Source organism: Endocarpon pusillum (genome assembly GCF_000464535.1).
Source record: "Endocarpon pusillum Z07020 unplaced genomic scaffold scaffold692, whole genome shotgun sequence".
In the NCBI taxonomy this organism is placed as follows: Eukaryota; Fungi; Ascomycota; class Eurotiomycetes; order Verrucariales; family Verrucariaceae; genus Endocarpon; species Endocarpon pusillum.
In genome coordinates, this window is record NW_006916621.1 from 133,860 (window position 1) to 156,884 (window position 23,025).

The 23,025-nt window shown below is 49.4% G+C and overlaps 6 protein-coding genes across 6 annotated transcripts; 4 read left to right on the forward strand and 2 right to left on the reverse strand.

The window, feature by feature from the left end:
• EPUS_05763 (uncharacterized protein) lies at nucleotides 1-4,761 on the reverse strand (the record flags this gene model as incomplete). Its single annotated transcript, XM_007807495.1, has 1 exon — nucleotides 1-4,761. The coding sequence occupies one exon, from the start codon at nucleotides 4,759-4,761 to the stop codon at nucleotides 1-3; it is 4,761 nt and encodes a 1,586-aa protein (XP_007805686.1).
• A 460-nt stretch (nucleotides 4,762-5,221) lies between these two features.
• On the forward strand, nucleotides 5,222-5,831 carry EPUS_05764 (60S ribosomal protein L26-2; the record flags this gene model as incomplete). The annotated part of the gene is made up of 3 exons (XM_007807496.1): nucleotides 5,222-5,249; nucleotides 5,321-5,436; nucleotides 5,544-5,831. 3 exons carry the CDS (start codon nucleotides 5,222-5,224, stop codon nucleotides 5,829-5,831), a joined length of 432 nt encoding a protein of 143 aa, XP_007805687.1.
• Nucleotides 5,832-7,495: 1,664 nt separating this feature from the next.
• EPUS_05765 (uncharacterized protein) lies at nucleotides 7,496-8,446 on the reverse strand (the record flags this gene model as incomplete). The annotated part of the gene is made up of 4 exons (XM_007807497.1): nucleotides 7,496-7,585; nucleotides 7,653-7,953; nucleotides 8,020-8,360; nucleotides 8,411-8,446. The coding sequence occupies 4 exons, from the start codon at nucleotides 8,444-8,446 to the stop codon at nucleotides 7,496-7,498; spliced, it is 768 nt and encodes a 255-aa protein (XP_007805688.1).
• A 3,672-nt stretch (nucleotides 8,447-12,118) lies between these two features.
• On the forward strand, nucleotides 12,119-13,270 carry EPUS_05766 (uncharacterized protein; the record flags this gene model as incomplete). Its single annotated transcript, XM_007807498.1, has 1 exon — nucleotides 12,119-13,270. The coding sequence occupies one exon, from the start codon at nucleotides 12,119-12,121 to the stop codon at nucleotides 13,268-13,270; it is 1,152 nt and encodes a 383-aa protein (XP_007805689.1).
• A 4,152-nt stretch (nucleotides 13,271-17,422) lies between these two features.
• Nucleotides 17,423-19,873, forward strand: EPUS_05767 (uncharacterized protein; the record flags this gene model as incomplete). The annotated part of the gene is made up of 1 exon (XM_007807499.1): nucleotides 17,423-19,873. The coding sequence occupies one exon, from the start codon at nucleotides 17,423-17,425 to the stop codon at nucleotides 19,871-19,873; it is 2,451 nt and encodes an 816-aa protein (XP_007805690.1).
• Nucleotides 19,874-21,154: 1,281 nt separating this feature from the next.
• EPUS_05768 (uncharacterized protein) lies at nucleotides 21,155-21,655 on the forward strand (the record flags this gene model as incomplete). The annotated part of the gene is made up of 1 exon (XM_007807500.1): nucleotides 21,155-21,655. One exon carries the CDS (start codon nucleotides 21,155-21,157, stop codon nucleotides 21,653-21,655), a length of 501 nt encoding a protein of 166 aa, XP_007805691.1.
• Between the last annotated feature and the right edge of the window lie 1,370 nt (nucleotides 21,656-23,025).

Below are 23,025 nucleotides of genomic sequence, written 5' to 3' on the forward strand. Positions count from 1 at the left end.
TCAGTAATCCGCATCCACCACCCTCATCATTCCCTCTGTATCCATCAACGTCTTCCTCCTCTCTTCATTAACCAACGTGCACCCACCCCGATCCAGGCCAGGACCTACCCTCTCCTTGTGCCTCTGCAACGCCAACAGCGTCTCAATCGCGCTCAGTCGAGGCTCCATCTTCTCGTTTCCATGCGCCTTCGAGAACGCGCGGTTGGGGATATTCGACTCGGGGTTCATGGTCACGGACGACAGAACCAGGGTATCGGAGGGATAATCCAGGATGGTGCTTTTGGTCGAGGGGGCGGTGACGGCGCGGCCGTGTTTGTCGGACAGGTAAATTTGACGGTTACGGGCCAGTGTCTGTGGGTCTGTATGAGAACATGTTCTAGCTTGACTTGTACAAATGGAATTCACGGTGGTACGGGGATAATAGAAATATTTTTCAACCTCAAAAGGTTTGGGCTTACCGGTCTGCTTAGAGGATGGGCCGTCGCCCAATTTCATTCCAATGGGGTGCAGGTGATCACTTTCGACGTGGTCAAGCCAAGCTGAGGTGGAAGTGAAGGTGACCTCAGGAGAGATCTCTGCATCCTTGATTCGGAGCGTGCGGCAGTTTTTCCACCAACACGGCTGGCCTTCACCTTTGGCCTCGTCGTCTGGAACCTTGTGGACTCTAGCTATGTGCTTTCGGAGAGTAGAGAGATTATGGAGTTTGACGTCGCATTTGCGCCATTGACAAGCGTAGATATTGTATTGGGGAGGCGATGTAGATCGTCTGGGAGTGGAGACAGACACCTGAAGCCCAGAAGATTTGGCAGCTTTCTTCAACAAGTACGCCGAAGTTGCCTTGTTCTTGGAGCCAGGAGGGCGGCCGCGACGCTTCGCAGGCTCAGATGACGGCTGAGCCATGGTGGTTGACGATTTACGTGGTCGACCAGGCCCTCGCTTGATGGAATTCTGCGAAGTGGGTGAAGTGAAGATGATGGGAGTAGTACTAGTAGTAGATGGTGCGCTGTGCGGGGTAGTTTCTTGGAGGCTCACAGGGCGCGGAGGCGTCTTTGCCAGCGCTTTCTTCGCTGGAGGCGTCTTGGAATCTTTATCGACGTTTTGCGATGGGCGCGCTCGTGCAGGTTGCGGAGTAGACTTTGGAGGCTTGACTGAGTCTTCGACAGCGGATTTGCCCTGGGTACTCGGGCGTGCAAGGGGTGACCCAGCACCTGGAACGTGGCCCTGGTCTGGCTTCTCCTTGCTCGACTGCTTGCTCGACTCCTTGCTCAACTCCTTGCTCGACTCCTTGCTCGACTCCTTACCCGCCTCCTTACTAATATGGCCTACTCGTACAGCGGTTCCGTTGCTCGTTGTCGCTCGCTGCTCCCATGATTTGGCTTTGTCGTCGGTCCTGACCCTGGGCGGGGCGCCAACCGTGCCGGGTGTAGGGCCCCGGGCCTTTGCCCTTTCACCCACTTTCCATCTTGGTGGACCAGCCGGAATATCAACCACTTGAACGACAGGCATTGGTGGTCCGCCAGGATCCACGCTGTCCCAGTCGAATGTGCTCAAGTCTGAGTCAATATCGATGTGCTTGCCTAACAGCCGAGCAAGATGTGCATTGAGCGGGTGTTCTCCAGGATGTCGTCCAGCAGCAATCAAAATGTCTCTGGCCACCGTCTTTGGATCGTAGTATGATTTGCGCAAAGCCTCTGTTTTGTTCAACGGCTTTGCCAGAAGATGACGACTTTTCTGCGGTACGGCTTGAGGAGACGGGGCGCGAGCTTGGGATGGAAGCCGCGATGCCAATGTTTGAGCTTGGGGACCAAATTTAAGCGGTGCTGCGCCTCCTGGCGGCCTGTATGAGCTCTGAAAAGATGGACCAGGAGACTGTCTTTGCATACTGGACATTTGCATTGCAGCATTAGGCATGGCTATGTCAGATTTGACGTGAAATACGTCTTTCTCGGGACTCTCTTCGTGCCTCACCTGCTTTCTCGGCATAGAATAGTCTTCGTCATCGCTCAGCTGCGTCAGATCCACCAGCTCAGAGAAGTCTCTCTTTCTCGCGTTTGCCTCCTTCGAGCCAGGCACTGGCGTGGGAATCCTAGGAGATGGAACACCAAGACGTGGCTTTGTAACACGATTGGGCGTGGGCTTCGATGGTGGAGCAGGCATAAGACGGTAATTGATGTATGCTGACGAGTGACCTGGTAGATGACTATGCTGTAAAGCGCCGTTCCCAGCGGCCGGCGAGGCAGCTTTACCGTTAGAGATGGCTTGCTGCGGAGGAGGGATGGGCGATGAGCGGGCGCGAGCAGGTTGCGGAGCTATTTTCGGCCGGGGTTGAGATGGTGATGACAGATCCGGAACGTTGTTCAAAATGAATCGAGCGAACTGTCCACGATGAAAGGCAAACCCTCGTGCCTCCAGCTCTGTGCACAACTCAATGTAGGATGGATTTTGTTCTACCAAGGCGTGGATCTCAGCCGCCGTTATTGACTTGCCCTTGTTGGCTGGCAGTCCCATGAGAGCCTTTTGAGCAGCTTCTGCCAAAGCTTTCCGTTTCGCCTCTGGCCAGATGGTGCCGCCATTTGCGTTGATAGGTGGAAGTGCCTGTGTTGGAGCTGTTTGTGACATCGTGTTCGTGGTCGTGGTCGTGGTCGTGGGAGGCTGTGGTGTTGGTTGTGTTTGCCGCATCAGCTTGTCGTCTTGCTTTGCCTGTGCTGCACTTGGAGGTGGAACTGTCGAAGGTGTCTCGTTTGCACTCTGAGGCCGGACAGACGAAAGCGTCTGTGTCGCACTTGGCTGTGGGGTTGTAGAAGATGCCTTGGTCATATCAGGGTGTGCAATGGTAGAAGATGCTTGTGTTGCACTTGTGGTGGGGATTGCCGAAGGCGCCTGTGCAGATTGCTTTGCTTTTACTTTCCTTGCTTTCGCTCCGGCAATTTCCTGATTCGTTCGTCGATCTCTTCGCTCAGCAGGGAAACGACCAAGATCTGGCAGACCGCCTTCGTTGTCCTCAACGACCATTGTAAGATCCCAGTGGCGCTTCGGTGTCGAAGATGTTGTGGAAGCACTAGGAGGTGGGGCTTTTTGAATTTGTGCCTGCGTCTGAGGAGCTGTTGAGGCTTGAGATTGCACCGGCTGCGAGCTATGTGTCAGAGGCGATTGTTGAGGTGCGACCTGAGCAAGCTGAGGAGATTTGCTCGGTGTTTGACCTTTGGTTACTTGGGTACTACTACCACCTTTTTTCATGTCATCCCAGAGCTTCTGGAACAATGAGGGATCCTTTGACTTCCATTCACGCATGCGATGCATCATAGCCTTCATCTCGGTGGCCATATCGACATCTACGGAGTCCTTCGATTCCGCCGTCATGGAGCTCGAGCGAGAAGATTGCCTGCCACCTGCATCCGTGCTAGGAGGTAGTGCTTGCTGCTTACTGCCAGACGCTGTGGTTGTGGGTGCCCCTTTGTCTTGTGGACTGGTGCCTGCTTCCGGGGCATTGAGAGCCACACTCGATTCCAATGCTTCTATGGATGCTCGTTTGGCACGTTCCTCTTCCTCTCGTTTTTGGCGCTCATGCTCTTTATGATAAGGATTGAAGACCTGACTAGGATCAATAAATGTTGGCATGGAGGCAGCTGGCACAGCATTCTGTTGCAGTGGCGTTGCGCCAGAGGTATCTACTCTACTGCTCAAAGTCGTGTCCAAATCGCCACCATCAGGCTCCTTTGGCGGCAGACCTTCAACACCGTTTCGCTGACCATGTCCCTGGGTGGGCCCGTAGGATGGTTTCGGCTGAAGCGTTCTTGTGGCTGATGGAAGGGGAAGAGTGACGTTTGAACTACTCGAATGGGCATATCGATGAGTTTCGCTTGTCCCGTATCTGTTTAGATTATGACTGGACGGCGGCGCACGTACTGTAGGGGGAGGCTGAGATTGTGCTTGAGGCCCGCTGCGGACATTGGTATCCTGAGAAGAACCCATCCATTGACGTTGCTGATTGTTTGCCGTATTCGCAGGAATCTGGTATCCTGGGTTCGCGGCTGCCGGCGTAGGGGATGTATATTGCTGTGTGGATACACTCAACTGCTGAGGGGAGCTGTTGTATCTGTGATTGACTGCTCCTGCAAGTGCAGCAGCCGCCGAAACTGCAAGGTCTTGATGCGAAGAGGTAGGACTTTGCTGGCTCTGCGTGGTTTGAGCAATCCTGCTGATAGGCGACGTATGCCCTCGATCATGTGAAGGAGAGTTAACGCGTTCTGAACCATGTGTTTCGCGTGGAGCCGCCTTGAGATGTTGAAGGCCCGGATGGCTGTGTCCAGCTGTATGGTCATCTTCAGCTTGCTGTTCCTGCAAGTTCAGGCCAGAGGCATATGCTAGTTTGCTCAGCGCTTGAGTGCTGGGCTGGGCTTGTGGTTGCGTGTTGCCACCATACCAATGATGAGGGTTATGACTCGTTATCGGTGAGACCGCATGATTCGTTTGTGGTCGTGGATATTCATAGACAGACCGCTGACCCTGCCCATCCCTCCATTCAGTGTTGCCGTAGTGCTGCACGTTGCCATTGATGTTTCCATAACTCGATTGACTCAGGTCTGGCCAAGCATATGCCGTTGAAGCATACTGCTGCTGACTAGTCGACACTGGATATGCTGGACTCTTCGATACTGGGGCAGCTGCGGAAGAAGCTCTGCCAGCGCCATATGCGCCACTCCGGTCGTTAGAGGAGGAGCCATAGTTCCCACTGTAACCTTGGAAGCCAGGGTATGACATCGTCGTCTGGAATAAAGTGGTTGCTGATGCTAAAATCAAGAGGCGTGGCCCAGCTCAACCTCTTGCTTGACTCCTCGTCTCTAGTTTCTTGAGAAGACCAGCTTATTTGATCGAGGTGTGAACTGGAACTTTCTGTTGCGCACATTCGCGTTCGAGACAATTGATGTCCCTATGCCTTCGCCATGACTCCTTCATGTCAACGATCTAATGGAAATCATTTCCGTGCTATTGCACGGCTTATGGTAACTGCCTCTCCGAAAGCCGAGGCGCGCGACTGAAGTCAAGGCGCGGATATGGTCTTGGCAAAAAGGATGATGACTAATCCAATCATTGCTGCCAAATGCCTAACCCCTTTCAGCTAAGTAATTTCATCGCACATTCAACACCAAAAGCAAAATTTAAGGTCGACGACGATAACCACAAATCAGAATCGAAAAATTGCTGCGCAATATCAGTCAAGATGGCGAAGCATCTTGGAGGCTCAGGCAGTAAGTGCAGCCTTCACGAGTCAGATGCTCGTCGTGTTGGAAGTCGAGCAAGTTGAGACTAACTGTATCAGCACTGCTTGCGTCCTCACGAAGGAAGTCACGCAAAGCTCATTTCGGAGCCCCCTCGAGTGTCCGAAGAACTATTATGAGTGCGCCTCTCAGTAAGGAATTACGGGAAAAGCACAATGTAAGACTACAGCCTGTCAACAGCCCGAACCCCTCGAATACGATAACTCGACACATACTTCTTACCACCCAGTCATGAGATAAGTCTGACAGGCGTATCATCTACAGGTTCGCAGCATACCAATTCGAAAAGACGACGAAGTCATCATCATGCGAGGTACCAACAAAGGACGAGAAGGCAAAGTCACCTCGGTGTACAGATTGAAATATGTCATTCATGTCGAGCGAGTGTCGAGAGAAAAGTCAAATGGTCAAAGTGTTCCGATCGGCGTTCACCCTAGCAAGTGCACCATCACCAAGCTAAAGATGGACAAAGATCGCGAGAGTATCCTCGAGAGAGTGGGTAAGGGTAGGGAGGCCATCAAGGAGCAGCGACAGATTGGGAAAAAGGATTGAGGACTCGAACAGGTCAGAGCTTACGCTACCGGTGAGATGGGAAATCAGGTCTGTGTAGGGCCAGAGCTTGAGACGGTCTCGATGAACGAAGACCAATTCCCAAGACTCATCAAGTGCGGATTCAGTTTTGCTATTGAGCCCACCGCACAGCTGTTCTCCTCCGCATTTGATCAATATTGAGGGCCTCTAGCCACGTGCACACCAAATGTCCAGTGCTGGTCACCTGTCTACCACGCTTTATACCCCTTCCCCCTTCTTACCCCTTCGTCTCTTTCTCTCCTTACATCCACGCGCCAGTATTATCTCCTTGCCAACCTCTTCTCTCCTCTCCTTGGACTGAACATTTGGTGGTTGATCAAGGTATACGGCTGGCGCAGATTGAACCACCATGCAATCGTCTCTCTCTTCTCTTCTATCAGGTTCAGATGAAACATTATTGCAGGCTTACCGGCAGACTGTCTACGAGGATTTGCGTCCGAGGAGTTGCAGGATTTGATGGTGAGGTACATTTTCAAATCTAAATCATGTAAAGACGGTGTGAATGCGGCCAGATAGCAAACTTGGGACAGTTTGCCATTATGGAAAGGTACAAGTCAGACATACCGGCACAACATAGTGTATCCGCCAAGCATGACATCCTTCCCAAAGATTTCTGCACGCTTCTGTATCCCCCCTTCCCATTTATCAAACATGAAACGTATTGGTTGGTTCATCAAGGAGACTTCGGCCAGAGCATCGATAACTGCAGAACACACGAAAATGTCCACTTGCAATCTCCGCTTTTTCCTTATGGTTGCGGTGTCTTACGAGTGATATGCCATCGTGGTTGGTTCAAGCGATTGGTACATTGTGCAATGCTAGCAAGAATTGCATCGAAGGGCCTTCGAACTCGACTTCCGGGACAGAGTGAAGGACGATGATGGCAAGTAGGTAGAGGATAAACACAAAGGTAATGAGACCAGGCAGTACCAAGAGGATCATGGGGATGTTGTTGAGTTTTTCTGATAACAACGAGAGCAAGACGGAGAGAGTGGAAACATTTGAGAGCAGATATGCGATGATAGCTGATATATGACGGAATATGTTTAGAAGGTCCTCTTCACCCGACGGCCTCAAGGAGATAACAGGGTTCCCAAAAGGTCTGGCGTTGGAAATCCTGTTGGTGCGCAGACGCTTTAAAGGCCTTCGATCCTACGAGTATTGAAGAAGACTCCGTGCGAGATAAGCTGGGGTCCCTCGCCAGTGATCCATGACGCAAAAGCTGGTGCTTGACGTCGCATGCTGTTGCGATATCTCCCTATCAAGCGTGAGCACATCTGTATATGCACACACGACCAAAATCATGCTTGAAAGTTTTCGGAGGGAGAAAGGCCGACACCGTGGTGGAGGTGTCGAAGATATCTAAATCAACTTGGTGAAAGGTTTGAGTGACCAGTACGAACAATAACAAACACATGCCTTCATTCTACCTCCGGTTTGAAGACATGGACCACCGAGAATGTCCTGGGCTTCTGCGGCATATACTAGATCAAAAAGACTGTTTCAGGGATCTCGAAACATCACAATGAAGAAACTGAAACGGCAGTGAGTACGGTTGGAATCAGGCAACGTACGCTTGGTCACTGCGCCTAATATTTGCAGAAATCTGGTTTCAATATCTGATCTTACCACTTCTCCACATAAGGCCTGATATCGATCTCATTCGTAAAGCACGACCTATGCTGGGTATGTAGGAACCAATAAGAATCCGCAATCTGGACCACGTCAGCTCTATATCAATCTATGTATGTTATTCAGGGGTAGAGGGGGAAATCAACTCACTGCATGTGGACTGATTTTGGCATCAGGCGCATCCGAAACTTTCCATGCTTTTGTCCTCTCGATGTCGATGACTCCGTCAATGATTGCATGTGCTACATGAACACCCTGTGGGCCAAACTCCCTAGCCAGGGACTGAGCCAGTGATCTCATAGCGAACTTGCCGGTCGAGAAGGATGCGCAATATGCGGAGCCTTTCATAGCTGCAGTGGCAGATGTGAAGATCAAGGTGGGGGGATATTCGAGGTTGGTCGCTTTCAAGAGAAGTGGTAAAGCGGCTCGGGAAAAGAGAAAACCACCTTTGCTATATTGGAATTGGTCGTTAGCTTTTTCTAAAGAGAGGCACCCATAGTGGTGCGATCTTTCTTACCCATTAGCATCCATACCGCTCAAAAACTCCTCTTCGGTTAGTTCGAGGAAGGGCTTCTTGATGAAGCTTCCTCCTACATTGAACACAGCAGCTGCCAACTGAGCATCGCCCATCTCTTTATCTAGCTTCTCAAAAGCATTCTTGACGCTCGCCGAGTCTGATACATCCGTGCTGATGCCAATTGCCTTTCCGCCCGCTGCTTCAATTTCTTGGACGATGGGTTCGTAGTTCGCCGGCTTCCGGGCAAGCAGAGCGACAGGGTAGGCTTGTGCAAACTTCCGGGCGACACAAGCACCTCTGGTAGCTTCAGTAAGCCAGAAAATTTCCCAAGGACCAGTGGCCTAGACTGGAGTCAGTAGACTATTGGAGGAGCTTACGTTCCAGGTCCCACACCAGCAACTACAGCCCACGCTTTGGATGCTGCCATTGTTAGGGTTTCGAGATATATTTTAGTTAAACGAGTCTTTCTAGATCTCTATGCGGGACACTGGATACAAATCAAAATTGACAAAGCTACCAGACATTGCATAACCTATATATTCACCAGATGACGCTCGTAATGACATTCTCCATAGGCCAATTACTAAGCAGGTCCGATGAGACCCTTTCAAGCACGGACCATATCCGCTCTCATTAGATCATATTCTACCAGCAGAATAACAATGAAGGGCCAGCCATGGTCGCCCCTGGCTGCTCTGCTTGGAGAACATTGAGATAAGATTTGATGGCGTCAAAATCAGAGTACGAGACACCGTATCCTGTACCCAAGCTACTCGTCGAGTATAAGTCAAAATCCCTGGCGAAAAGTCGCGAACTCATGACTCGAGTTGTGTCACCTTGCACAACCATGGGTAGCGCTGGTAGAGCATAGTGGCTGGGAACATATCAGGAGGTCAGAACAGTAACAGCAACACACCCCGAGCTCTAGAGAATAGTACTTTCTCGTGATTATACCTGGATGTTGCGGGTATCATTGCGCTGAGTTACCCCCCCCCAAAAGAAACCGCATGTCTGATAACATCTACTATGTCTCGTTAGTGTAGTGTAGGATAATACTAAGGATGAAGCAGCGTCTGCTGAAATGAGGCGCAGTGGGGGGTTGCGAAATTACATAAAAGCCTTTCCTCTCAATGGGATTGCTTCATGGCAGCTCAACACCCCTAGACGATGAAGCGTACTGTGAGAACCCTAAGATCAGTCATGCCTGCTCGGCATGGCTCTGGCACTGCCTCAACTCCAGTGGCAGTATTCCATAGATGAACCCATGCTCGCTTCTGGGTAAAGCAGATGGTACAAGCCATGACGTCTCCCAGGTATCTCGTATACCAAATATCTGCGAATTTTCTCGAGGCCTTGATAGAATTCGGGCACGAAGGAAGAGTTATGCCTAATGAGTCACTTGTCATGGTCCATTGTCCCTCCGCCTTGTGGGTCTGAAACAGCGGATGACGAAGGAGAGGACCACAAGGCAAGAAAAAGAATCGTAGTCGTCTCCACCAAGTACCCAACGTGTCAAAGACGTAGAGCAACTGGTCGAAAGGAGGGACTACACAGGCGTCGTACTTTGCACCTTCGAGGTAGACTCCGTCGAAGTCACTGAATTTCGCACAAGGTTTGCGAACAGAATGCATACAAGGTGCGATCTAAGCATTTGTGGTGACCAGAATGGTCAACGATTAGGGCACTGCGGCCCAAGACATGCATGATCGGCGAATAATATTGATGGTCGCAAAAATGAGTCGCCGAGCCAGATGAGTTGGCAGGACACCTTAGGGCAGTTACAGCGTCATTAGTCTGGCCACAACCGATAGACCGTAGGTATCGATGTTGTTCTCGAGTGTCCTTGTAACAGCAATAACAGAAACGAGCGTTCAGACCACGATATGAATCTTTCAAGTGCATAGCCTCACCTATTTTTCTTAATTTCCAATTGTTCAAGCAAATTTCACTGCCTAAAGCAAGAATCAAGTACTCATCCGGCGCTTGCATGTCCGCCATGTCCGTATGATGGTGTTTGAGTCCAAGTGGCAAGCACAGAGGGTGCCCTAATAAAGAAATTCTGGAAGCATGATCAGCAGATTATGGTAACACGTTGGCATATCTGAAACGTGTAAACGCACACTGCCGTAGGCTTCCACAGGATTGACTTCGGTTATAGATTTTCGCTGTGTGGAGGCGTTTTGGAGCTGTCTGACTGCCATTTAGAACAATTTTGGGTTGTCATTCTACATGTTAGCGACAACTTCCTTCCATTGGGCGACAAAGGTTTCATATACATTATGAGAGAGCTCCCGCAGGAGCGACTGATGAAGATCGTTTCACGAAGGACTGTGCTGAAGGTTATTGCTAAAAATCGGTTCCATTGGAACTTACGTAGTAGGTAGAAGTCAAAACTTAGAAGTCAGCACCGGCACAGCACCAAAGCGTGCTTCCGGAAGACTAGCTGTAGGCTAGGCGGAGGTGTGACACTTACTGAGGGGCGGGATCATTGGATACCGGCCTTCTAGTTTGTAAGTCCAGATCTCTCACCGTTGGTCTATTAATGTGCGGTGTGTAATCTGCTAAAGAGAACGGTCACACTTTCAGGTGTCGGTGCAAAAGAAGGGCAGGAGATACAACCTCAGTTGATGTAGATAAACTCCGCATGAAGATCCCGCTTGAAGAGCCTGGTAGAAAGAGACCTGCATCAAGGCCATGGGCAAGTTCGAGAGAACCCCAAGACAGGGAGGGTCTGGCAAGGACGGAAACCAGCAAAGTTGACCTGTCGACCCGCCTCTTATGACTACTATGTACGTACTTCATAGCATAATAATACCTGCAGAACAAATAAGATCACTAATACTCGAGTAACACTATCAAGCTACGTACTCTCAGCTATTGAGGTACGGAACCGAAAATGGTCGATCATCTAGAACCAATCATCTGCATGAGGGTACCATACGCACTGTACTACAAAATCACGAAAAGAATGCCAGAAGACTGGCCCACATCTCGGAAACGCAGCAGCAATTTATTGTCTGTATGAGTGGCGTTCGATCGACGGCATCTGCCTTCTCACCATCAACGCAAGACGCGCAGTAAAGCTTTACACCCCGCGCAAGAAGGCAGTAATGGCCTTCGTATCTGGTAGGTCCATCCGACAGCGAGTTTGCTGTTAGATCTGATCGTTGGTTAGGAGGCCGAAGAACCAAACAGGCGGCGTTGTGCAAGGAACACTGACGGAGGTATTACAGACATGACTAGGCCCTTCGAGAGAGATCCAGTGCTTCATCATATGCTGAGTAAACACTTCTGCAGCCACCGCGATCTAAACAAGTGGCGAAGAGACCTGTTCATGCTTGTGGGTGGTAGTACGTCGTAGTATTTACTCCTGTCGCAGCGAGACATTACCATACAGTGCTGAATAACCAGTATCCGTAATTACCAGAATCTTCTGCCCACACAGGGGTGTAGACTTTATTAGTTTAATTAGATCCCTGCAAGTGGTGCGCCTGTGGAGCTTTTTAGCCTGAAATAACTAAGTCAGTAGCAATCCACATGTCTTCTGCGGCCATGGATGCTCAAATACTACGCCGCTCCCGCCCCCTATTTAAGATCAACTTTCCAACGTTGTCGTCCACAAATGTACCCAAGTGGCTGTGAAAAGTCTGAAATTAAAATCCTAAAATCCCAGGATTTTGACTTGTTCTATGATCCGACGGACTCATATCAAGTCAAATTGACGCGCGGAACAGTCATTCCTAAAGCCCAGGCCCCCCTTGTTTACGGGATTCGCGCTTCTCACCATCACTACTAAAGCGTCTACCCCCTCAGCCCAGCCTCAGATTTTTTTCCTTTTACGACACATCGTCATTCAACGTTTTGCACAAAGCAATTGCCGTTCTGCCATATTACAAATTGGGTCATTTCGATCCAATTCTACCACCGTCTATCATTCACCATCTGCAATCATCCATTCTATTATGTCAGCAAGAGAGTTCCAGTCTTCCCGACCTTTCCCCTACTCTCGACACGATCAAGCACCAAACGTTCTTGAACAGCCCCCACCGAGGCGACCTGATCACCGACCCAGGGACATATCCATGCGAGCCGGCAGGCAATGAATTCATACCACTATTCCAGTCCCCCCAAGGGCTACTCTCCATACTACTTCAACTCTTCACCTACCTCACCAAACAACAGCGACTATATCTATTATGCGCCTCAGCAGCAATATGGCACATCATCAGCGAAGAAGCACTCAAGAACGCGCAACTATCAACCAACGGCGACGGCGCAAAGGCCAGGTGGATGGCACTCTCCTCCAGGATATCCATCTGCGCAATTCTACGAGACGGTGCCAAATTACACCACACCACCTCAGAGAGGCGACTATGTGAGTACTGCCAAAGGCATGAGGAGCAAATTTCGCACCTCTTCCATGTCCGCAGGCAAGCAGCACAGCCGCACAACGCGAACGCAGAAACAGCCCGTCTATGTAGACGTTGTTGACGATGCCTACAATTCGCCACAATACATATACCGCGAGCCAAAGGCCAAAACACGGCACGCGAAACCCAGTGCTGATCAATATTTTTTTTTCAATCAGGATCAGATTTACAACGAACAACCCAAGCGATCGCGAGCCCGCCGCTCCTCGACCACCACGCGCACACCTCAAAAGTCCGCTCAATCGGCGCACACGAAGTCGCCACATATCGCTACCGAAGACGACGCACAAAGGGCTGGCATCCCAGCAGGCTATTCTATCAAGAATTGGGACCCTACTGAGCTCCCAATCGTCCTTCTAGGCAGCGTTTTCGATGCGAATTCCCTTGGCAAATGGATATATGACTGGACTGTGTTCCATCACGGGGCATCCAGTCCAATGGCTGACGTGGCTGGCGACCTCTGGCTCCTTCTGATCAAACTAGCTGGCAAGATGAAGCGAGCGGAAGAATGTGTGGATCGTATCCGCAGCATTGACAGCCAGGAGATGGTAGAAGACTTCCTCACTAGTGGAAGTCGTCTGTGGCAAAAGTTCAAGCAACTTCTCAAGGCATGTGAACAATTCATGTGGAGGGCTGCGAAGCGAGAAGGCAGCAAGGGCATTTCAATGGGCAAGAATGCTGGAACCGAATTCGTCGATTCGATATTTGGTCGAGATCGGGAACTTGAGACCACTGAGAAAATTATGACCAGCATTCGGTTGTGGAACATGCGATTCGACGCGAACTGCGAAGATATCCTTAGGCGGCCTTCTGCTGCCTAGTATTTAATGGAGGCGAGGCTGTGGTGACTCATAAGACGGGGGTTTTGTCCGGGTGGTGGTGGCACATTTGATATTTGCCACCTCCTTTTCCCTTTCTGCACCGATTATTTGGTGGACAATCTGCTTGCACATGGAAGTTTGGCATGCAGCGGGATAGCATTGAGGTGTTTGATTATTATTGCTTTATCAGGTTCCTCCCTTTCGTCTTTATTGGTCGGTATGCGGTCTGTCTGTCGGAATGTCTGTCCCATTACAGCACGGCGCTGGAGGCAGCACTTTTCACCCAGGATGTGGAGATTTGTCCGCGCTTCTGCCTTCCTTGCAAAGATACCCCTTTATATTTGTTTGCTTTTCATGAAGTCTGGTTTGGCATCTTGAAGCTGGTCACTTTTGCATGTAATTTATATAATCACTCACGCCTTTTATGGTATAGATATACAATACACCAGTGGGTTTGTGCATCACTGTAACAATATTGTAGCTTGTGCCTGGCACATCCTTATTGTGGTGTTCTACAATCATTGTGATCCCTCCACCTATACACAAGACCATCACTTGACCTTTTGTATCGTATTGTTGTTGCCCCTAAATCCTGCGTTACTCATCACATCCGGAGTAGTATTCTGTCCCACCCTTGGGGGGCCAATGATATGGTGCAGGGGCCAAAATCTAGAGACGTCTGCCCGCCAGTGGTGGTGTGCAGGAGTTCGTCACTTCAGCACCAATGGAATTGACGATAGATACGAGGATACCGCTCCATTCGTTTGTCTTGTCCCACCCACAAGCCCTATCCTGTGCCCTATGAAATTCAGTAACTCTCTTGTGCTCATCACACATTTCTAGGCATCTTAGGTTTATAACCACTTTAGGAGACTGTTATTCCTGCCACATGCCGCCTGGAATGGAACACTCCACGGCATTGACGTGACAGCGGCACATAGCGCTAGGTAACTTTGTCACAGGCTTCAACAAGCTTCTGCAGCATTACTTGGTTTCCCATAAAATGGTGGACACCACGGCGCTTGCTTCTCCTCCGAATTGGTTCATCTTCCCTTTTCAATTTGTGAAACAATCGATCCACTTCCTGTGATTGTTGACCCCACTACACCATCCCAGACCATGAACGATTCTAGCAGCATTTGTGTTGCACATATTGCTATTGTTATAACTTGATGGCTACGGCTGAAAAAATGTGTTGCTTTGTTTTAATTGATTGGCTCGTTTGCTTGTGGCCTGAGCACACTTCAGCTTCGGGAAGAAAACTCATGACATTCATTGTACGTCTATGCTTCAGCTTGTGATGCAGGTACGGCGACTTGTTGCATGTCGATCCGGTGTGGTTGCGTTCCTGATCTATACGGCACGGCATTGATCGAAATATGCCGGACCAAGACTGTATTGTGACAAGACAAGACGGAACGGTATTTTGACCCTTTGTCATGAAGTACCACTGGTATGATGCTTGAATGCTGACTATTATACTATCCGTTGCCGTCAAGCATCCGCAGCACATTGTGAGTCTGTAATTGATGCAGAAGAGGGTCGAGCCTACAGACTCTATATATGGCTTCGAAGCACTTAGCGATAAAGAGTTTGCCCACCCTAGTAGTGCTCTTTTTACAACATAAGCAGAATGCACAACCCTCGAGGCATCGAGGCATCGGTGCTCTCCGTTTGAAGCATCCTTCCATCCATCATTCCTGAGCAGTCTTGGGGAACGTTATGGGATGTTCCACACTTATACTCTCCCAGATGATTGACAATTCAGTATACCATTCTACGGTTGTTGTGCTGAGCGATAGGTATCATTCTAAAAGAGAACCGAACCACTCCTGCGGCCCTCTAAGCAACAGCGTCTTCGAGGCCTGATCGCTGTTGGGGATGCTCATCACTAGTGCCAGGAAGGATGTCTAACTTGTTTGTTGCTGCTTGGTCTTTGGTGTTCTGGTTTTATGTACATCTGGCTGCTGTCGTGCCATTGTCTCCCAAAAATGGGTTCCCAAGAAAGCGACGAAAGACACCTTTTGATCTTTAAGACATGTGGTGTTCCAAGCTGCAACGCGGACGATAGCTCCAAATGCTCAGAGAGATTGTTAACCATTACATCCATCATTGATTTTGCTATGGACTAACATCCTCAATGCCCCGCATTAGCCTCCTCGTCTTATTTGCTTTATGGTATTGCAAAGCTTGAATGTCGAGCATGAGCTGGGATAGTGGTCGTGTCACCAACGCCACCATGCTTCAATCGAACGTCTTGCTTTGGAAGGTCGGCAGGATTCTTATTAGAGAATCGTTCACTCGTGTGGTTTCAAATTTTGGTTTGAATGTTTCATAGTGGGCCTGCCGAACGCTTGCACCCTCTGGCGGCTGGCATCACCACCGCTGCCGCTGATCTGGATACCTCAATCTACCACACCTGATCCCTGGCGCCCAAGTTGGATCAAGAGCTTCACACCACCTCTAGCTACGTCTCGATGTGGCTCAGCAACCACGGGAAAGCTCTTTTTACAAAGGCACCACGCAGACTTGACCTTGCTATTAACACCCTGATGTTCATAGCGATCAAAAAAGGCACACAACAGACGCCAAGTCTACTTGTTGGCGGATGATGGAGCAAATGGGATGGCCTCTGCGGATCCAGATCATGAAGATGGTGTATGGGGACCAGAAGGCTGATGGCTACGTGAGCGAAAAATAGAGACTATACTTGCTATGACAGCGACAGCAACTGCGACTGCGACTGACACAGAGACTGGTGGCCAGTGTTGATGAATCACTGCAGGATGTGAGAGCGGTCATCTACTCACAGGGCTTGAATGTTCCTTTACTTCAACATCTCATACCACAGCAATGACCCGCACTCATACAGACCTTATCACGAGCTTCAACCAGAAATTCAAGGTTGTCAATTACGAACCTCGAAAGTGACAATACACACCCTATTCTCTTTCTTCTCGTAGGGCTCCTCTAACCTTGAAATGACAACAATTCTACCTGAATTTGCAGTTCTTCGTAGGGTTCTGACACCATGGTCGGTATATCGAGCTTTGTGATTATCACAAAGAAATCCGTCATTTCCCACTCTCCTGCAACCCAAGTCTCTTGCTATGCAGTACGCTACATTCTCTATTTCCAAACCATAAGTCTCATGTGATGGTCGCCAGCCCACCCACCAAAAATAGTGCTGCTATTTCCGATGTAGTATTGAACCTGTCAACCTGTACAGGGGGTCAAACAGCATCAACTGCCCTCCCTGCAAGCTAAGTGGACTTCTTTGCCTCTGAAGTTCAAAACGTCGCTAATCATGGCGTTTTATCCAGAGAACCGGAACTGCTCCCAATTGGAGGATGGCAGAGAGCGATCGTCGGCAATGGCGACTGTTCTGGTTGATGATCTACCTGGATACTGCCCCGTCCTTGACAAATGCCGAGGCGCAAAAGTGGAATCGATTGGATATCAAACTGGTTACCAAGATTTAATTCAGGACTGATCGGCCTCTAGGAGAATAATAATGCCTGTATGAAACGTGGGAAGCAGGACTTCTGAAGGGGACCGCTTGTGCTGGAGTGATGGTGCACCATTAGTGATCTCACTATTGTGTGTTGGTGATATGCCGTCGACCCTTGAAGCTGGAACGGTACCGCAGGCAGGTTCCAGGGCTTCTGTTGGTGGTCTTTCCGGGATTAAGCTTCCCAGGCCGCTTGGCTGGGAAGACAACACCCTCAACTGCACATGGGCCTTGCTATTCGTTGACCATGTTGCTGTTGCAGGCAACGATTTGAGTTTGTTATGAGCGCAGTTGTTGAACAACATCCTTCTCTTTCTTTTCTTCCTTTCAGTCCCCTTGGCATTGCCACATTCGCCCGCACCTGATTGTCAGGAGCATTGAAAGTTAGTCAAGGCCTCTTCATACTCCTGTCATTGGATCGCGGGCTAAGCGATGTTGTCTGCTCTGGCATACATTATCGACATGTGGCAAACAAGTCTAGACTGTTGACCTGATCATCCAGAACTAACACATGCGTTCTGCTGTTGCTGGTATCTCAGCATTGCGAAATTAACTACCCGATACTCCCGGTGCTGTCAACGTCCGAGTTGATAACGAAGGCGTCTCTCTATCCTGCTTTCCATGACACGCTTCTTACGATAATGCCTATACCAGAGGTCCAAAACTCTACCATACCAGATGCAGCGGTACCTAGTACGCCTCGCAGGAAACGTAGACGAACCCTCGGCACAGGAGCCGCAAATGATTGCTTTACCTGCTCCCGCCAGAATGCAAGCTGCGATAGGAAAAGGCCCTACTGCACACCATGTCTTGAGAAGGGAAAGGACTGCGCAGGGTACAAGACGACATTGACATGGGGTGTTGGTGTTGCAAGTCGGGGCAAATTGCGGGGGCTGTCACTACCGATAGCAGGCAACAAACAAAAGCCATCGGCTCGGCTTAAGAATTCGCCTCGTGAGCGTGAATCTCTCAAGAGCGAGCTATCAAGGCGACGTGTGCAGAAATCGGGGCCGCCAAACAGCTCTCTTCACACGTTCTCAAATTCTACAACGTTGACCTCTGATGGTAACCCATGTACCGAGGCATTGAATATGACATGGCAATCTATTCCACCTGCTCCTCACGTCGTCTCGCATCCTCAAATTCCCTCCGGCCCAGGCTCCGCAGCCATTAGTTCGTCTCCGGACTCCTCCCTTGATAATGCGCCGGCTTCGAGCAAATCTGATCGATCCGTTCTTACGGCTGGCACGGGGTCAGTCGAGACGTATAGCGAGCAAGGCTTTAGTCAGGTTTCAGGAACTGTCGTACATTCCGAGACCACTAGTCCACCCGGGGGTTTTCAATGGCCTCAAAGGCCTCGGTCTCACAGTCAGAACGCCACTAGCTTCATACAACCACAGTCTGCAGCATTTTGGCCAGCACGATTTGATCATGAGAGAAGTCCCAGTCCCAGTAGATCCGATGTGCCAATACTAGGTAAAGCACAATGTTGTATGCAAATTGACGGTCAAAAATTGTTGGATCTCTTGACCGTAGATCCTACCTGTTTACAAGATGAAAAAATTCCAGAAACCTTTGCAGAAGCCGCGGAAGTTGAGGATCATGAGCATGTTAGCTCGAAGTGTGAACATAGATCACCAACTGGTGACTGTTTGGACCAGACTTCTCTTATTTTCTCACCATTCTCTAATGGACACACGATTGGGAAAACCCCGCGAATGCAGTATCTCATCAATTATTATACCGAAGTCATCTCGCCGGTCATTGTGGCCTTTGACGGTCCCACAAATCCGTACAGAAGTTATATACTCCGGTTGGCCTCTGAAAGCGAGACACTGCAACATGCAATTTCAGCACTCTCTGCGAGTAATCTTCGCCAGCGTCGTGAAAGTGGAGAATTGTCGACAGGCAAAACAGATCCAGCAAGAAGGTCCTCAATGGCACATCTGACATTGACAGACAAGGCATGGCAATCTAGACCTGGCTATTTATCTGTTGAACACCAGAGGAAGGAGGAGAATTATCACAAAAATGCCACAGTTCATTTGATACAAAAACAATTCGCAGATCCAGCACAGCACCGGGATGACTCTGTGCTAGCTACGCTACTCATCGTTTGTCTCTTCCACATCTGCGAATCAGGAGTTGCAAAGTTTAGGACGCATTTTGCTGGGGCTAAGAAATTGCTAGGGATGCGCGAAAATGCAAGCATCTTGAAGTCTAAGGAAGCAAAGTGGTTCACTAGAATGTTCACTTGGTTTGATGCCATGACGGCCACTGTGAACGATCGCGAAGGCCAGATGCAAGATGGACTCCTCGATATGTCAAGTCTCCTAGACGAAGACTGGACATTGGAAAACCTAGCTGGCTGCGATGGCAAGCTCTTCAAGATCATGGCAAAGCTGGGCCGCCTCAATATCCTTAGTCAGAATGGTGTGCTCGATGACGTTTCCGCTCCAGCTTCCTGCAGTGCTCCTGTATTGGCGCCCGACCTGTCCTACTGGAACAACTCTGACGGCGACACTTGGACTATCGACAGTAGCAGTGGGGCGATTCCAATTTCTAGTGAATCATATCCCGACATATACACAACATATGGACGTGAGTGGCACAAGACCCGTAATGCTCTGATGTCGTGGAGGCTAGACACTAGTCCGTTCAGCAGTGGTAATCGTGACGCGCCAGCTCTTTCTGAGGACCAGCAGGTGGATCTTTTGAACATCTCCGAGTCCTTCAGGTTCTCGGCGTTGATCTACTTGGAGCGCTTAGCCCTTCCGCACGTTCCATCATCGGATTCCCGGATTCAAACCTGGGTACAGAAAGCTCTGTATTTCATCGAACTCGTTCGCAGTGATGTGTACCTTCTTTGGCCATTATTTGTTACGGGGAGCGAGTGTGTTTCAGAGGACGATCGACATATCATTCGGCAACGCTGTCTTGACATTCAGAAAGATTCCGGGTTTTCCAACAATGCTTCATGTTTGAAGCTTCTAGAGAAGATCTGGACCTCGAATCCGAATAAACCGCGCGGGTTCAGATGGCGCTCGGTAATGGATGCCAATGTATCTGGAGGAGAATATATTGTAGTCTGAGACGTTTCTGAGTGGGACTAGTCCATCACCGTCTGTGGCTTTCGAAGCCGATTGTCACATGCATGACCGAAGTACTGCAGCCTAGTTGTTGAAGAAACAAAAAGGAGCCTGCTGGTTTCGATATGAATTGAACTATCACTCGGAATGAGAGAAAACTCAAACAATGCTTTTGCACTGGTCTCGTTTGTATTTCCATCTTATATGGTTGGTTGCTATCCATGAGGCTCAGTCGCATATTCAATGCGAAGATGCCCTGCAGAATGTCAGAACTCGTTGCCCTTCTGGGAAGTACCGCCATACAACCCGCTCGCACCTTCGTGATACTAACATTCACAAATCGCAAAGCGCTTTCATTCTCAATCTTGATCGGTTGCTTGTCAGAATATACAGCCTCTGCGAACAGCATGTCAACTGTGCACCTGGGCGCGGTTGCTGCAGGGCCAATCTGCAAGCCTGGAGTTGGCTAGTCAGCAGGATCAGTGGTGTTGTCAGACTTCTCAGCGCAATCATTCGGTCTCATGAGGTTCTAAAGACCATTGCAGCCAAAGACAGATCTTGATAATGAGACGGACTCTGTCGTCGTCACGGCATGTGAACGTACACGTGTACTCGGTCATCCTACGGATGGAAGTGAAGACATTCCTGGGACACGTCTACCGTATCATCTCACCTCGATCCGCGAAGAAGGAAATCAATAAATTACTGACTTGAAAATTCGAGCAGACCACATCTCCAGGCGCATGAGTTCTTCCCAGTTATCAGACCTCGTCCATTTGGTGGCAATGAAGGAAGACACCTAATGCAAAGCAATTTGGCGTTGTGGGAGAGTAGTGGCTGCTCATACGGACAATGGATTGACTGGATGCGTTCCATTGTCTGTTTCAAGATGAGTACAGTCGTCCAACCCGGTATGGGTGAAAGCTCTACTTGTTATTCACCTCGGTTTACCATAACCACATCCGAATCAACCAAAGAAAACCAGTGAAGCCATAGCTCCGGCAAAGTTCAAGTCGTGTCTTCGATTGGAGGCGCCAAAAATTGTTTCGGCATTTACCTTGTTCTCTAAAGTCCCTCATGCACAATTTTTAGTCGACAAAGGAGGAACAAAGAGGAATGTAGGACCGCGACCTGTTTCCGGCTCGGGCGCAGGTCTGGAGAGTGGCTTGCCGAACAAAGACTACAAGTTTTACAAGCGTGAGGGATGACCACCTTGAAGCACCTAGCGGACGTCGGACCTAAATCTGTAGCCATGCGTGTCCTGCAATCACGTATCATTGGGATATGGTCCAGACAAGAGCACAAACTCGACAGGGAGGCCCTCCACCGCCTACAATTCAACCGTTTTCAAAAGGGATACAGAACAATATAATCAACAAACCTCCTAGAAGACGCCATGTCGGACTCAATGTCACTTATCCTGAAGACAAAGTTGAGGAACCATCCGACGAATACGAGCTAGCGAAATCTGAAGAGCTCCCGCATGAAGACAAGCAGCTGCACCAAACCGAACCGGCACCAGAAGACAAGGAATTGAGTCCTTGTAAAGCCGCCCATAACCAGAAGCACTCGAGCGCTTCTGAAACCGACAAGATCAGTGGAGGATATAGCGTGTTGCCTGCCCCTAACATTATCGGTGTCTGCTGGGCACTCCAGCATGTTCTCCGAGGCATCGTGTACAACCTTACCGATCTAGAGCTCCACAATCTATTCATTGCCATACCTCCACTGCAACCATTGTTTGAGATACCCAATCCTTCTCGACCTCTGGCATGGCAGGACTAGACCGTCGTTCTTACGCCATCAGAACAATAGCCTACTACTTGCACCCTACTCACCATTAGGCGAATGTCACTAATGCGGCTATTGACGTTATTCCACTCGGACGTTGCAAAGGGCCATGGTCTCGACTACGCCTAGCAAGACAGCGCACGTACTCGTCAAACTTGGCTTCTGAGTGTGCGAAGGATTGTGTTCTAATGCCAGTAGACTCGCACACCAATCTTGACCTCTCCACATTCCATTTCCACTTCGAGACCTGAGCATACGTGACTGTAGCCTGAGCGATGGGATAAGCAGCCCTGAGCTATGGCTGTGTAAGGCTGTTCCGAGCCTGGAGGTGGTTCATCTCCATGTATTCGACCGCTCCTAAGACTTTCGACTTGATAAGTGTGATCCAATGTGGTTTTATTTTGTGACCGATCACGTGTAATTGGAGTCAAGCATTTTTGGACCTTTTCGGCTCAGGGGAGGCAATTTCAGAGAAACTTCTAGCCCGCTTAGGCATTTTGATAAGCCTACTGTAAAAAGTTAGGTTAGGGTTAACCAGAAATACTACGTATGCCTCCTACCGCAGTAGCTTCAGCGAGGCGTACAGTCAACCTTAAGAGGCTGTAACTTAGTTGTGATAGTGCGGAGAATTTGGAGTCTAAATTTTTGGGGGGGGGGGGTCAAAAGGTTGGTTTGTAACATAGGAACGGCTGAAAGTTAGGTGGCACGGTTTGAGGAAGTTTGTCCATAAGCCGCCACAGCCGTCAGCTCCAGTGGTAGTGATGGTGGTAGTGGTACGGAAACAAGTCAAAAGCATTCAGTGAAAACCTAGAGTAGGGCCAAAAATAGATACGGTGGTTCAATAATAATGAAACTTGGGAGGGAGTACAATGGGCTTCAGAGCATTTACGTAGTAACTTACTGGTTTGCGAAACTTTTTGATGGAAGAACTCGAGTCACCATTCCTGACAAACAAACTTACCGACTCCACATTCATAGAACCCCTTTATAGATGAGGAGAAACGTCGTGCACTGGATATTCCGTGTCTGCCCAACCAAATTATCCTCGAAGAGTTTTGCCGAGTGAATCTGAGTGTAAACTTGCACATAGCCCCGAGGAATCGTGGCCAAAGGAGGAATTCAAGCTTACCCGTGTGTGACGAGGAGCCAGTAAATATTATGCGTTGCAAAATTGTTGCGAATTCCTTGGCGGGACCCTCGAATTGCTGGCGCTCGTGGGCAGAATTGCGGTGAGATATAGGAATGGCTCTCCAGGCCGTAGAACGCGTAGAAATTGCTTGAAACTGCTTCTAAAACGTTGCTGACGCTTGTATCTTTGCTTTATATCAACTGCTGGCCCTTGGTGTTGAGTTTGTAATAAGGAA